Source organism: Dipodomys ordii, unplaced genomic scaffold (genome assembly GCF_000151885.1).
Source record: "Dipodomys ordii isolate 6190 unplaced genomic scaffold, Dord_2.0 Scaffold42, whole genome shotgun sequence".
Lineage (NCBI taxonomy): Eukaryota > Metazoa > Chordata > Mammalia > Rodentia > Heteromyidae > Dipodomys > Dipodomys ordii.
The window spans coordinates 9,623,080-9,638,985 of record NW_012267258.1 but is presented as its reverse complement, the minus strand read 5'-3'; the positions used below and the strand labels follow the sequence as shown (position 1 = coordinate 9,638,985).

The window sequence follows — 15,906 nt, the reverse complement described above, 5'->3', positions numbered from 1 at the left end:
ACTTCACATATTTCTCCAAGTGGCCCTTCACATGCCTTATAGTACTGTGGTCCTGACAAAGGAAATGCTCTCACAGTGCTGTGATGATGAGGGAAACAAGAGGCTGTGTGGAACTGCCACTGGAACCTTCAGTCACATCGTTAAAAATAAAAGCAGTTAAAAAAACAATAGAGGTGGTGCTTGAACTCAGGGCTTCAAGCTCTTCCTTGGCTTTGTCCACACAAGGCTAGTACGCCATTGCCAACATTTTGCTGATGAATTAGAGATAAGAGTCTCTTGGACTTGTCTGACTGATCTGACTTGGAACCCCAATCCTTCGCCCTCAGCCTCCTGAGTAGCTAAGATGACACAAGCATGACCCACTAGCACCTGGCTCAGCAGCATCATTACTAGAACATTCTTCCCTGGTTACAGCTCACCGCAGTGTTCAGGCAAGGCCCATAACTCACTGTCATACCAATGGCAGTCTGCCATGAACTGATCTGGAGCTCTAGTAATGAGAGCATTTAACTATGTCTATAAAGGCCAACACAGGCAATCTGAGTTCCTCTTAGGAAAAAAAAATAACCTGAAATTTCTCCAAAGAGCTGTTTTATCATAACCATCCAAGTACTTCAGGTTGCTGGAAAAATATAGAATAGCTGATGTTCAGGAGTAAAGCACATACTTAGCATGCTAGAGTCCCTGGGTCTGATTTCTAGTATCAAAACAATAAACACAAAAATAAAAACAGGTCAGTCAAATATGAATTTGACTTTTTGGTATGTTTCCTGCAGTGATTGGAGGGTAATTGTTTAACTGGGATTTGTACCTCTCTGGGTAGCCTGTGTTTGCCTCTGAATTGCTCTTTGGAAACCTCTTCACATTAAATACCATTTTGCTTTTTCCTTTTTTGTTTTTCCTCTCTGGTACTGGGGCTAGTGCTCTACCACTTTAGCCACTGTTACATTTCTGGCTTTTTAGTGGTTAATTCGAGATAAGAGTCTCATGGACTTTTCTGTCCAGGCTGGCTTTGAACCATGTTCCTCAGATCTCAGCTCTTGTGAATAGGATTATAGGCATGAGCCACTGACTCCTGGCTGTAGTTTCAGTAGGTACAACTGGAGAGGAAAATGCTGTCCCTAAGTCAGCTGCTAGCGAAAATGCTTCTGGGGCATCAGGGATGGAAAGGCAATATTAGACTAAATCTAAACAGAAGAAATGTGCAAGGGAATTGAAAGGTAAAAAAGAGGTCACCTACCCACCCCCAAATATCATAGATACTTAAACAAAGACAATGTGAGTTTCTAAAGGATATAATTACAGGAAATAGACAAAAATACCTAATAGATATACAATATGTACTTAAATACAATTAGTACAATTTTTGGGAAATAAAAGTCAAAGAAACAACTAATATTTAGCTTGTAAGTATGAAGAAAAATTCTGAAATTAAAAATACATATGTATGTATAGATACATACATATATACATTAACACATATATACATACATATAAATGTATATATACATATATGATATATATGTGTGTGTGTATATATATATATATATATATATATATATCATGAATGCATATCTGGATGAATTAATCCTGAGTACTAATTTCTGCAATTAGAAAATATTTGTACTTGAAAAATAAAGGAATAAATTCTGTGGGCCTTAGGGCAGAAAGATCAAGTCATTAAAAAAAGATCAAGTCATTAAAAAAAAAGAAATGAGTCAGGCACCAGGCACCGGTGGCCCATGCCTGTAATTCTAGCTACCCAGGAGGCTGAAATATGAGGATCACAGTTGGAACCCAGCCTGCACAGTTAAGTCCATAACACTCTTATCTCCAAATAACAACCAGAAAACCAGAAGTGTTGCTGTATTTCAAAGTGATAGAGCACTTTCCTTGACTGAAGGAGCTCAGGGACAGTGCCCAGGCCCTGAGTTTAGGTCCCAGGACTGACAAAAAACAAAAACAAAACAAAACAAAAAACAGATTAGCATCAGTTTTGCCAAAATGAGAGTAGCTGAGAAAATGTGGGCCAAGGGTTTTATATCCAACTAAGCATAATTGTAACACTAAGTCTAGAAGAACAGTTTATAACATGAAAGATTTGAGGAAGTATTGCACTCATAATCCTTCATAATATAGTTTCACTAAAGGGTGGGTGTTAAGTTAAAAACAGAGATACTTTGAAAACCATAACAGACAAGAGACCTGGATATTTTTGAGGGGCACTGAGACTTGAATCAGTGCCTCATGCTTTCTGGATAGGTGCTTGTCCCTGAGCCACACTCTTAGCATTGAACAATTATTTTTAATGTTGACTCTAAAACCAGAACAAATGTTTAAGGAAAGGTGGGAGAATAATATGCAAATGTTCTTCACTTGGACCAAGTAAAACTAGCATACCAATCAAGTGATAGATAGATGATACATACATAGACATAATTTGAAAAATGAGTTAAATTTATTGAATTAATCATAGTCAAATGAATTAAAGCTCACAAACAAAGTAAGAGATGCTTGAGTTTATTAGAGAGAAAAAATGTGGATTCAGGAAAAATTATTTAAGCATTTTTATTTAGTGAAGGGTTTCTCGAAGATAGGATATTTCTTAATGTAACTCATAATATTAGTAGGTATAAGAAAAATTTAATTAGCTACCTACACAGAGATTGAAAAGATACTTATTAAAGTTTTAATAACTATTTCTCATAGGAAAAAATACATTCTAACTCACAGAAATGAATATTTCTTTGAACCAATACATCCATGTTTGCCACAAATTCTGCATTATGGTGAGGAATTTCTAGATTCACCCCACTAACCACAACAACAGGATAAGGAAAGACAGCCTTTTTATAGTTATTAATAAACTGGGGTAGGTGGAAATTGAAAGCCCGGAATCTGAAATAAAGGATCAAATTCACACTCAAGAAAAATGCAAATTAAAACTACACGGGGATGTCGTGTCGCGCTTTTTCAGGCTGGCAGAAATCCACAACTTTGACAACAGCCCTGTTGACAGTTCTGGAAAGAAACAGATGGTACTAGGTAGCTGGCAGAGGGAGCCTGGGGGTTACACCCCACAGAGACCAGTCTGGCAAAATAGAACAGATTTACATATTGATTTACCTTTGACCTGGAAATCCCACCATGCTCTCTAAGGGCAACTAATACAACCAAAGTAGGTATGACGCGTGTGTGAGCTCTCCACAGTGGTAGTGTTTTTAATAGAAAGAGTTACAAACAGTTCACGCTTCTTAATTAAAGAAGACTCATGGAATAAAATACACTACAGACTTGGATTCAAGAGAGTTAGGGAGGTTTCTATATAATGATCTATGTCTTGAATTTTATATTATATGGGTTTTTTTGTTGTTTTGTTTTTTTGCCAGTCCTGAGGCTTGAACTCTGGGACTAGGCAGTATCCTTGAGCAACTTTTGCTCAAGGCAAGTGCTCTACACTTGAGCCACAGCACCACTTTTGGCTTTTTCTGTGATTTGGTTGGAGGTAAGAGTCTCACACTTTCCTGTCTGAGCTGGCTTTGAACTATGGTCCTCAGATCTCAGCCTCCTGAGTACCTAGGATTATAGGCATGTGCCACTGGCACCCAGCTTATGTCTAGAATTTATTAAAAGAAAAAAGAAAGCAGAACAGCCATACATATAATTTTAGCTTTATGAAAAAAGAATTGTGGTGCATATGTGTATATGTTTTATATGTGAGTATGTATGTAAATATGTATTCATACATGCAAAAATATAAAACTTATAGAAGGGAAATTAGGAACTCACATAAATTGTTACAGAAAATAAAACAGATCAGGAAGACTGAATTCTCTAAGTATTCTTTTAAATACGTTCTGATTTTGGAAAATGAAAGACCTATAGTTTTTAGAAGTCTAACTAAAAGCTGAGCATTAGAGGCTCATGCCTATAATCCTAACTACTCAGGAAGCTGAGATCTGAAGATTGAGGTTTGAAGTCAGCTAGGGCAGAAAAATCCATGAGCCTCTTAGCTAAAATTACCCAGCAATGAGCCATAGGTGGAGATATGGCTCAAGTGGTACAGTACCAAAACAAAATAGCTAAACAAGAGTATGAGCACTTGAGTTCAAGTCCCAGTACCAACACAAACAAAGCAAATCAAAATCAGAATTTAAAACAAATACTGTATTATGGTTGAAGGTCAACCAAAATAAGTAACCCTATTTAAATATCAGATTATAAAAAGTAAGCTTTTTGTATGAGTTCATAACATAGTATCTGTACCTTGCATGCTTACTGTGTTACAGTCATATGTAAGGTATGCATATACTGTAAAATGTATATGTTTGTATATATGCATATTTATATGTATATGTGTGTGCATATATACATATATATGTCCATACATGTCTGCCACCTTGGAGACCTGCGTCTGCCTCCCAAGTGCAGTGATTACAGATATGCATCACCACACCTGGCTCATGGCACATATTTTAAGGGTAACATGATTACAAGGATAACATATTTCATTCAATAATTTTATTTTTATTAGCTATGTTAGTGTCTCACCTTTGGAATGATCTTGTTTATTTGTTATAGAGAAAGTGCTAAGTATTTTCATGAATGTTGTTGGAATCTAAGGTTTCAAATGTGAGAAAAAAATATATGAATGAATTCCTGTGATGCTCATTGGAGTTTACAATCTGAATTTATGATATACATGACATGTTAAATACCCCATATATGCATATGTGTATACATATGCATCGTTCATAGGAAAATGATGAAACTGGTAATAGATCTAAGCTGCTGGAAACTTCTTTGACATAAAATAGGTATTGAATAAATGATCATTAAAAGTGAATAAGAAAGAAGGAATGCAAGGCACTGGTGGGTCACGCCTGTAATCCTAGCTACTCAGGAGGCTGAGATCTGAGGATCATGGTTCAAAACCAGCTGGGGCAGGAAAGTCCGTGAGACTCTTATCTCCAATTAACCACCAGAAAACTGGAAGTGGCCCTGTGGCTCAAGTGGTAGAGCACTTGCCTTGAGCTAAAGAGCTGAGGGACAGTGCCCAGGCCCAGAGTTCAAGCCCCACAACTGACAAAAGAAAGGAAGGAAGGAAGGAAGGAATGAAGGAAGGAGGGAAGGAGGAAGGAAGGAAGGAAGGAAAAAAGGTTGTGCTGTAGCAGAAAGCACAGGATGAAATGAGATGATGGTGTCAGAGAAATCAGGGAAGAAGGAAGCAACACTCTTCCTGCAGATTAAAGACTAAGCCAGATGTCAATGTTATTTTCGTTTCCTACTTGTTTGCAGGGACAACTCCACCATCTTCACCAGTGTCAGGGGATTTGGGACAATCTTCAGGAGTAATAAGGACAGCTCCACAGCCAAGCAGAGAACCAGGAACAACAGAACCCTCTGTTGTGCAATCAGAGACCACTAGAACAACATCTCAAAGTTCAGGAGTAACAACACCATCCCCTGGTGAAGTAGGAAGACCAACTGGCGTGACAACAACAACAGCTACCACATCAGTAGAAGGGCCAAGAATGCCTGAACCATCAACCAAGGGATCAGAGACAATGGCCACCTCAACAAGAATCACAGTGACATCTGGACAACCACCGAAATCAACTGAAACAACCGTCCAGTCAACTGGGGTGAAGGAAAACACTAGCCCATCAGAGACAGGGTCTGGAACAACTGGATCCTCAGCTGACAAACTAGTGACAACTGGAACACCTGGTGTAGTATCAGAAACAACCAGACCATTGGGGACAACTGAGCTATCATCTGGTATACCAGGAACAACCTTACTGCTGACTGGAGTGACAGGACCATCTGAACCATCAGTAGGAGTGTCAGGGACCAGTGGACCATCAGCTGTGGAGACCAGGACAACAACACCATTGGGTGTCACAACCAATGAGGCAGGAGGAACTACAAGAGAACCAGAAACTGAGGTGACGATACCCAAAGGTAAGTTTAATTATAAAGGTTAGAGCGTTTCATGTGGACAATTTAGTGGTGGGTCATTAGACTCCTATTATTGGATCCGTATACATTTTCTCACAGTTCAAGAGGGAATTAAGAACGTGATCTGGTGAATAATGAAAGGCATTTTCCAGAGCATTATGGTCATAAACTGAGCTTCCAGACTTGTTGAGAAGTTAGTTTTTGTTATGTCCCTTCAAAATGAAAACAGAAATTGTACTCATCCATTAGAAAGCATATTACGTCATTTGTAGGGAAACACATGGATCTAAAACAAATACTACTAAGTGAAGTAAGCCAGGCTCAGAGAGACAAACAGCACATACTTCTTTTCATATGTGGAAGCCAGATCTAAAATATAACTCTGTATGATAAGGTTTTCAAAGCTCAATGCATTTGTACACAAAGTGAACTACAGGAAGGGGAGACTTAGGGGAGCAATTACAGGTGTAACTCCTAAACAACTAAAATATATTGTTTATCAAAATGATTATCAGGAAGTAGAAACATGCCGGGGGTCGGCAAAAAAGGGACGTACAGGAATGGAGGAAGGGGAACAAAATCAGTTGTACTATATAATATACATTATGTAAAATAAGAACTCTGTAACTTGAAGATAGGGATGGGTAGGGGGATGTGAGAGAGAATTCAGGAAGGGGTGACACTGGCCAGGAAGCATTGTATTCGTAGCCTGACTTCTGGAATTGTAACTCCTTTATAAGACTCCTTAATAATAACAATTACAAATGCTGCAAAAGAAACAAAACCAAACCAAAGAGAAACCTGGTATAACCAGGGGATGGGGGAGTGGTGGCGATTGGGGTTCCCACAAGGGCAGGCTGGGAACACAGCTGGATTACCTTGTCGCTGGTCATACTGCCAGGAACAAAGTGAGCAAGGCTCACCACGGTGCTCCCTGGTGATCTGACCCAGCATCCCTGAGGTGCAGATTATGATAATATGTTCAAGTCATTTACCTGACCAAGACCAAGGTTTGGGGAGAAAGAATTAACAGATAATCTGAGTTTATCACCATCTGAATTTATAATTCCCCTAAGAAGCAGAAAGTTTACTTTTTTTCCCTTAAAATGAGCCATGTAAAATAAAAATTTATATCCTCAACAAGACCTGACCAACCATGTTTGAACTCAGGATCTGGATGCTGTCCCTTAGCTTTTTCACTGAGGCTGGTGCTCTAAGACTTGAGCCATACCTCTACTTCCAACTTTTTGCTGGTTAAAAGGAAGAGTTTCATGGACTTTTTCTGCTCAGGTTGGCTTTGAACCATGATCCTCAGATCACAGTCTCCTGAGTAGCTAGGCTTACAAGGGTGAGGCACAGGCACTTGGCAAGATTTATTCTAACTACTTACAGAAATTTATTTTCCTAACTAATCACCAGCAACTAATTCAATAACTTAATTCAAGCTAAATTTATATATTCATTTTTCAAACGAGGGCTACGCAAATATAAATGAATTAGTGTCTATTAAACACCATAACTATATTATAATGGTTTTGATGTCTTCAGTGTATAGTTTATTTTAACATTTTTTAATTCAAGTACTAATTTTTAATTAAACTGAACTTAACAAGGATTACAAGTGTGTATTTCACTTGCAAGAAAGTTTAATGGTGGTTTTCAGTTTGATAATTTGTAACTCAATGATGATCTCTTAGAAAAGGACTTTATCATTTAGCTCTTAAAATTATTTCATTCTGACCCAGATTTGTATAATCTATGAAAATGAAAGATTATTTTTAGTAAAATTGTTGTATGTATTCATGGCATTTGAAGCACTAAAGTGAATTTGTAATTGAAATTTAAGAATATATTTTTTACTAAAACATAAATTTAATCTTTTCTTTACAAGTTCCAGCTAACAAAATTCCTAACATATTCATTGAATGTAAGTTGAAATTAAAATAACAAAAATATGTTTCTGAACGTTATGGCTTAACATCGCATTTCTCTACCTCTCTCTTTTGGTGCTAGTGCTGGGGCTTGAACCTTGCTCTCTCACTTGGCTTTTGTACTCAAGGCTGGAATTCTAACTCTTGAGCCACAACTTATTTCCATCTCTATCATTTTCACGTGGAAGAAAATCTGAGGGAATGTGATATTCTTCCCAAATGATAATCTAATGCTTCTATTAATCTTTATGAAGTGAAATAAATTATAAGTGCATATTCATATATTTGTTCTTTTGAATTCTAGTGCCACCAAAACAGCCTAAAGTCACCACAGGTAAGAAGATAGATTATAAATACACATTTGAAAAAGGCAGTGTTGTGTTAAATCAACTAGAATGGGAAATAATAATAACAGATTTTTAACATATTAACAAAACATGAACTTCAAATTGGATTTTGGTAGCTTAGGTCTTTCCCTTTTTAGTGACACTTAGGATTGGGTTTGGGGCTTTCTGTGTGTATGTAGCACTTACCCTCAGTTCTTTTGCTTTTAATTTTTAATTTTTTTGCATAGAGTCCCACACTTTTGGCTGGGGCCAGGCTCATATAGAATCATCCTACCTCTGTGCCCTAAACAACTGGGATTACAGGCATGTACCATCACACCTAGCCTCCTAGCATAGGGTTACCTCTATTATGTCTCCTTTGGATTATAATAAAGGTATACTGATACCTTGTATCCTAGTCATATTCTACACTAATTGTATACTCGTATACAAACATAGAACCAAGCCAAGCACCAGTGGCTCATGACTATAATCCTAGCTACTCAGGAGGCTGAGATCTGAGGTTCAAGGTTTGAAGCCAACCTGGGCAGGGAAGTCCATGAGAGTCTTATCTCTAATTTATCACAGAAAAAGCAGAAAGTGGTGCTGAAGCTTCAGTAGTAGAGTTCTAGACTCAAAGTCTGGAACTTAGAGACAGCATCCAGGCCCAGAGTTCAAGACCCAGGACTGGCAAAATAAGTAAATAAATAAAATAAAAATAATAGCAGCTTCCAAAATACCTCCTTAATTTTTTTTCAAAAGGAGTTCCAAAGCTCAGTATATTTGTGTTTGTGAACTGTTACTTCTTATGAATATTATTTAGCTTTTATTGCATCCTGGTGTGTCTTTTTAATTTGAACATATTTGAAAGATAAGACACAGAGGCTCAATCTTAAATATTTAATCTTTCTGTATTTCAGTATTTTATATTAGGTTCTATAAACTCTTGGAAAGAGACATTTTTAATGTATATTTTTATTGCAAAGATACTGTACAGAGGGGTTACAGCTGCATGAGTAAGGTAATGAGTACATTTCCTATCAAGCACTGTTACCTCCTCCTTTGTTTTTCCCCTACCAGACCTTCCCACCCCACCTCCCCAACTTCTCCCTCTCCACCCCCTGAAGTTGTAAAGTTCGTTTTCAACATAGTGTCTTGTACATATCATTGTTACAATGGATCAACCTGCATCCTTATTTCAGCATTTTGTTATTTCCCTTCCCTCCCCAAATTAGAAAAATGTATATTATATACAAGATGCAGGGCACTGGAATCGAATACAGCAAAAACAGGGGTTGTAAAATGGAGGAAGAACATACAAAAGAAACAAAAAAAATCATATATTACATTATAAATACATTAGACACAACAGGAAGAAAGATAAAACCTCTTGTGTCCCTATCTTGGGGTTCATTTCATTTAGCACCATCTTCTATGGTCATATGTACATAGCTTTTGACCTTTTCTGCTTGTCCTAGACATATACTAGTTATAGCAAATAAGGGAAACCATGGGACCTGTGTTTCTTTGGGCCTGGCTTACTTCATTTAATATAATTTTTTCCAAGTGAAGGAGACATTTTGACCTTGTTTAAGTCACTGTTATGGACCCTATCTGGTGGGATGTTCCGCATTTATAGTTGTCTACCTGACCAGTAGACACCACCTTTGTTAGAAAGAGCACATGTCTTCTGCCTTTTTAATGTATCACTTGAGAGAACTTTGCATATGCCATGTACTTAATACCTACATATTGGACTTGGTTTTCATCTAGAACCTCATTTGTATAATGTAGGCCTTGAATCCCTTACCTTGAGAGAAAATATGATTTTTCCCCTGAGATTTTTTAACCTGTTAGCAAATAGTCCAACATTCCAAAACACAAGCTCTTTCTATTCTGCTATCTTTTGGGGGAAGAGGACGGTGGGGGAGGGGAGAAGGACGTACCAGTCTTGAGGCTGGAGCTTAGGGCCTGGGCACTGTCCCTGAACATTTTTGCTTGAGGCTAGCACTCGACCACTTGAGCCACAGCTCTGCTTCTAGCTTTTTATTGGCTAATTGGAGATGAGTCTTACAGACTTTCCTGTCGGGGCTGGCTTCTGTGATCCTCAAAGCTCAGCCTCGTAAGTGACTAGGATTACAGATATGAGCCACACTCATGTGAATCATTTGCAGCTTCTTCCATGATAAACCAGGATGCATTGCTACATTTACTTTTCCTTTGTCTTATACATTACTGGAGCAGATTCTGTGCACATAGCAATGTTTACACAAAGTGGAATATTCTCTGAACACTCAGATGAAAAAATGTTTGTGTAGCATTGCTCTGATAAAATGACACAACCCTGCCAGGCTCCAGTGACTCATGCCTGTAATCCTAGCTACTCAGGAGGCTGAGATCTGAAGACTGCAGTTCAAAGCCAGCCCAGGCAGGAAAGCCCATGAGACTTTAAACTCTCCAATGAAGCACCCAAAAAAGGTGTAAGTAGAACTGTGACTCAAGTGGCAGAGTGCTAGCCTTGAGCAAAATAGGTTAGGGACAGTGCCCAGGCCTGAGTGAAAGCCCCAGGACCTGCACCAATAAAATAAAATTAAAATTAAATGACACAACTCTTTTTAGTATCCCAAACCGCCAGAACTTAATCTTGTCCCATTTTTTTCCCTCAGGAGCTACAACAACCTCCACAAAGGGTGTTCACACTGTTGGATTCAATACAGGTGTGTGTCAAAGACTTGGGCCTTGTGACCTAGGTTCTTTGCTTTTTTTCAGTTTTGAATATTTTTTCTAAAAAGATGCCAAAAGTAGAGTTGAGAATCATGTAGTTTTAATCCCGAAAGAAGGACAGTTCCTCATCAACAGTAACTTATCCTGTGAAATTTGTAAACGGTCGTAAGCTTTTGGGGTAATTTCAGAATAACCACATTTCCTAATCCTGAGAAATAGGAGTTATAAGAACCCAGGAGAGATACCTGCACTATGCAAATCTTCTAGAGGACCAAGTACTTTGACAGTTTTGGAGTTGGCAACAGGCTGATAACTTGCCATGTCAGGCACCCCTGTAATCCCAGAGCACCAAGTTCTAGGTGACAAAGTGACTAAGCCTGGGGGACACACAACAAGTCTCTCTGTAAAGAACATCTGGAAGTTTCCCTCTGGTGAAGAACACTGCCACTCAGATGGCTTTGGAAACACAATGGGAAATGGGACATTTTATATGGGTCTCTGCCCTTAGGGGAGAGACAGGCTGAGAACCGGTTGGGCATAGGGAAAATGGGCTTTGCTCTTCCTAACAGCAGGAGCACCAGGGTGATTTACAGTTCTCTTTGTGTTTCAGCCACAACCAGGATGGCTTCTGGCACAACGGTGGCCCCTGGCAGGGCCAATACAGGTAAACCTGCATGCTGGGAATGAACGCTTTAGGACTTACCCTGTAGTCAGATGTCCCCTCTTTTCTGTTGTTATTTTGTATGTGTGTGTGTGTGTGCCTGCGCGCGCGCACCATACCTGGTGTTTGAACACAGGGCCTGGGTACTATCTCTGAGCATTTTTGCTCAAGGTTGGCACTCTACCATTTGAGCCACAGCTCCAGTTCTGGCTTTTTGGTAGTTTATTGGCGATAAGAGTGAAATTCTTAGACCCGGCCTCCTAGGTTTGAGCTAGTAGGATTACAAGTGTGAACCTCCAGCGCCCAGCTTTATTTTATTTTTGCTGCTGATACTAAGACCTAAATTCAGAGGCTTGTGCTCTCCCTTAGCTTTTTTCATTCAAGGCTGATACTCAAAGCCTCACCTCTACCCTTTTTTGCTGGTTAACTGGAGAGAAGAGTCTCTTGGATGTGTCTGCCTGGGTTGGCTTTGAACCTAGATCCTCATATCTCAGCTCTCTTTGGTTGCTTTCCTGATAGGGGTAACAATACTTTTTTTTCTTTTTCATTCTTTTCATTTTTTATTCTTTCTGAAACCCTTTCCTGTCTTCCTCCCCGTGGAGGAAGTGAGGGAGGAGCCATTGCCTTCGTTTCTGAGCATTCTCAGTGGAGTCTGTGGCTTAGTATGTTTCCATGTCATTCACTTCTGCCATGTTGAGCCATGGAAGGTAAAATATTATACTGTCCTTTGACTAATATTCACAGAGTAAAACTTCATCCTTATTGGTGATGGTAGAGCTCACTTCCTCCCAATTCCTACAGCAGCCAGGCAGTCATTTAGATGCTTTTGATTCTATAGCTTTCTCATTTTCTTTTTAATTATCTTTGGTTTGTACAAAGGGGTTTCTATCCACCATGTCAGTTTGAGTCCAGTGCACGTTGATCAATGTCACCCCCCTCCCAATCCCTCCCCCATCTCTCCCAATCCCACACAGCTTAAAAATATCTTCATAGAATAAGGAAATAGATGGTGTTGAAGTTTTTCTTTCTGTTTAATAGGCCCACTATAGTTTTACCTGGAGTCAGTAGCAGTTCATGGAGTTCTAAGTTAGACAAAGCACATAAGATCAAGCCATCATCTGAGAGATGAGGAATCAAAGAATTCTGTTTTAAATGTCATTTCAGTATCTATTTTTGCCATCTGAATATCAAAATACTTCAATTAATGAGCAGAATGCGTCTGTCATTTCTCCCCATTTCTAAGCACCTCTTTCACCCCAAGGAGTCTTGAATCTAGAAGGGGAACTGACCGGGTCAGGAAGATATTCTTCCATGTTCTGTAGCTACCATGGAAAGATAGCCCAGGAGATGCACAGGGAGAGAGGGGGCAGCCATGGATGGACCATTTCCTTCCTGTGGCTTAAGACCACATGGCTACTGCCAATAGTGATCAAGAAGTAAATACAGTGTTGGTTCCTCTTTCTAATATTGGGTACTACAGGGGTATTCTTTGGGATAACAACCATTGTATATGGAGGCACACACATAACTAGGTCAATAAGTAATGTCATATTTTTGTGTATATATTTCAGTACTAAGGCTTGAACTCAGGACCTGGGCACTGTCCTTTAGCTTTTTCTGGCATACTATTTGAGCCACAACTCTACTTCTAGTTTTTTGGTAGTTCACTGGAGATCAGAGTCTCACAGACTTTTCCTGCCTGGGCTGGCTTTGAATCTTGATCTTCAGATCTCAGCCTCCTGATCCTGAGTAGCAAGGATTACAACCATGTGCCACACAAAAAAAATCATATAATTTTAATTTTATAATAGACCTGCTCTGATGAAATAACATCACACATCTTTCCTTGCAATCTGCCAGAGGCCATGACTTCCACAGGGGACAGTAGTTCCTCTGGAAATCCATGCAAAATAGGTGAGGCTGAGTAGCTCAGTATGGGGTTTGGAATGGCTGGCTCTCCACAGCCTCCACTGTTGGAGGTTGTGTTTTCTTACAGAGTGAGTGACTTGTAGTTCCTATCCACATTTTCTTACATTGAAGATAGGCCAGAGAGTTCTTCATACCAGCATGAAGCCTTGTAGCTGTAACTTCCTGATGAGTGTAGCTGTGTAGCCAATGGGAAAGTCACCTCCTGTGACCTCATGTATATCGTTAGAGGGCTGGAGGATTGGAGAAAAAGGGAGAAAAAGAAAATGTGAGCCAGCCACTGATGGTTCACTCCTGTAATCCTAGCTACTTGGTAGGTTGAGATCAGAGAAATAAATCATTCAAAGCCAACCCAGGCAGACAAATCTGAGAGATTCTATCACCATATAACTAGCAAAAAGCCAGATGTGGAAGAGGTGTGGTGACTCAAGTGGTAGAGCAACAACATTGTGTAAAAAAAAGCCTAGCAAGAGCTTGAACCCTCAGTTCAAGCGCCAGTACTGCCACCAAAACAACACACACACACACACACACACACACATGCCTTGTGAATTTTGGAAATAATCTTATCCTATTTATAGGCTTGCTGCTTTCATAAAAGACCAATGATAAGTATTATCCTATGTTCTTAGAACATTCAAGTGGTTTTTTTCCATACTAGAAACCACTGAAGCACCCAGAAGCAGAGGAGCTGGGATTGTGACAGTTATGCTTGGAGGACAGCTACCTTGCTCCCTATTCCGGGGTAGATGGAATTTCAGGGGAGCCAATCTCAGCTTGAGAATATTACTGTTTGATACCTTTTTTGTGTGCCAGTACTGGATCTTGAACTCAGTGCCTCTTACCCAAGCTTGACTTTGCTACTCAAAGTTGATACTTTACCACTTGAGCCACAGCTTTTTTGTTGGTTGTGGGGCTTGAACTCAGGGCCTAGACACTGTCCCTGAGCTTTTCTGCTGCTCTACCACTTTGAGCCACACTTCGGCTTTCTGGTGGTTAATTGGAAATAAGAGTCTCATGGACTTTCTTGCCCAGGCTCTCCTCAAACTGTAATCTCAGATCTCAGCCTCCTGAGTAGCTAAAATTAGAGGCATGAGCCACCAGTACCTGACTTTCCATGAGACTCATCTCTAGTTAACCAGCAAAAAGTAATACGTAGAATTGTGGTTCAAGTGGTACAGTGCCAGACTTGGGCAAAAGAAGCTAAGGGACAGCTCCAAGGTCCTGAGTTCAATCCTGAATGCTGACTGACACAAACATAACAACAACAACAAAGACAATGAGTAGGTCAATCTTAGTTCAGCCACTTCTAGGTTTGCCTCTGGACAAACTCTAAAACCTGGAAATGCTAACACAGGCTAGAAGTTCTAAACATGACCCTGTGGTCACTACAACCTCTGGAAATACCAGAAGATTCTAGTCAATCTCTATTTTCTCTCTGTCTCTGTCTCTCCCCCTCCCTCCCTTCCTCCCTTCCTCTCCTTCTCTCTCCTCTTTCTCTCTCTTCTCTCTTTCCTCTTTCCCTTCTCTCTTCCTCCCTCCTCACAACTTTCCCAGTAGGCAGTGGGACTGGCTAGCAGGCCCATCAGGAGATGAGCTTTTCAGTCTGACACCTGGGCTTTCTCTCCTTCTCCATTTCTATTGTAACATTGGAGAAGCATAAGGGAGAACCTTGCATTTTCTCTGGGGTCATGCTATGTTATGTCCACCGGGCAGTTTCTCAGCTTAGAAATTCCATGACTTCAATGTTCTGGCTTCCCACTGCCCCCTCCCCACCCCCCAAAATAGCATGAGAGCATGAGGCATATATTTGAATCCTCCCTGCTAGGAATTTCAGTTTTTCCAGTTTACCTATTCCCCAGAGTCGACTATTTTCTGCCACTTACCCCCCCCATTTACTCATATATGATATTTATGATTGATTTTTGTTTTCGCTCAGCAGAAAGTTTCACAAAACAGAATATTAAAATGCCCCAAGATATTTAAGAAAAAAAAAGAGTTGATGTACTTAAACCAGACATTTTCTCCCTCTTCATACCAGGGGTATATCCCTGGAAGTAAAATAATTTGAAGTCATGCTGGTGGCTCAAGCCTGTAAGCTTAGCTACTCAGGAGGCTGAGACCTGAGGATTATGATTCGGAGCCAGCCTGGGCAGGAAAAGTCTGTGAGCCTCTTATTTCCAGTAAACCACCAGAAAACCAGAAGTGGCACTGTTGCTCAATGTGGAAGAGCTCTGGCCTTGAGCACAAGAGCTCAGGGACAGTGGCTAAGCCCCGAGTTCAAGCCTCAGGACTTGCATAAATAAATATATACATGCATATATTCACACATACACACTTCGAAACTTTGTTCTTTCCTTACTACATGGTGGTTACT

At 39.8% G+C, this 15,906-nt stretch overlaps 1 protein-coding gene across 1 annotated transcript in view; it reads left to right on the top strand.

Moving 5' to 3' along the window:
- Positions 1 to 15,906, top strand: part of LOC105987466 (mucin-12-like) — a 98,614-nt gene that overhangs the window by 78,354 nt on the left and 4,354 nt on the right. Inside the window, exons 55-59 of the mRNA XM_013018724.1 lie at positions 2,877 to 3,045; positions 5,299 to 5,964; positions 8,197 to 8,226; positions 10,885 to 10,935; positions 11,451 to 11,606. Of these exons, the coding sequence (XP_012874178.1) occupies positions 2,877 to 3,045; positions 5,299 to 5,964; positions 8,197 to 8,226; positions 10,885 to 10,935; positions 11,451 to 11,606 (1,072 nt within the window). The remainder of the gene's footprint in view (positions 1 to 2,876; positions 3,046 to 5,298; positions 5,965 to 8,196; positions 8,227 to 10,884; positions 10,936 to 11,450; positions 11,607 to 15,906) is intronic.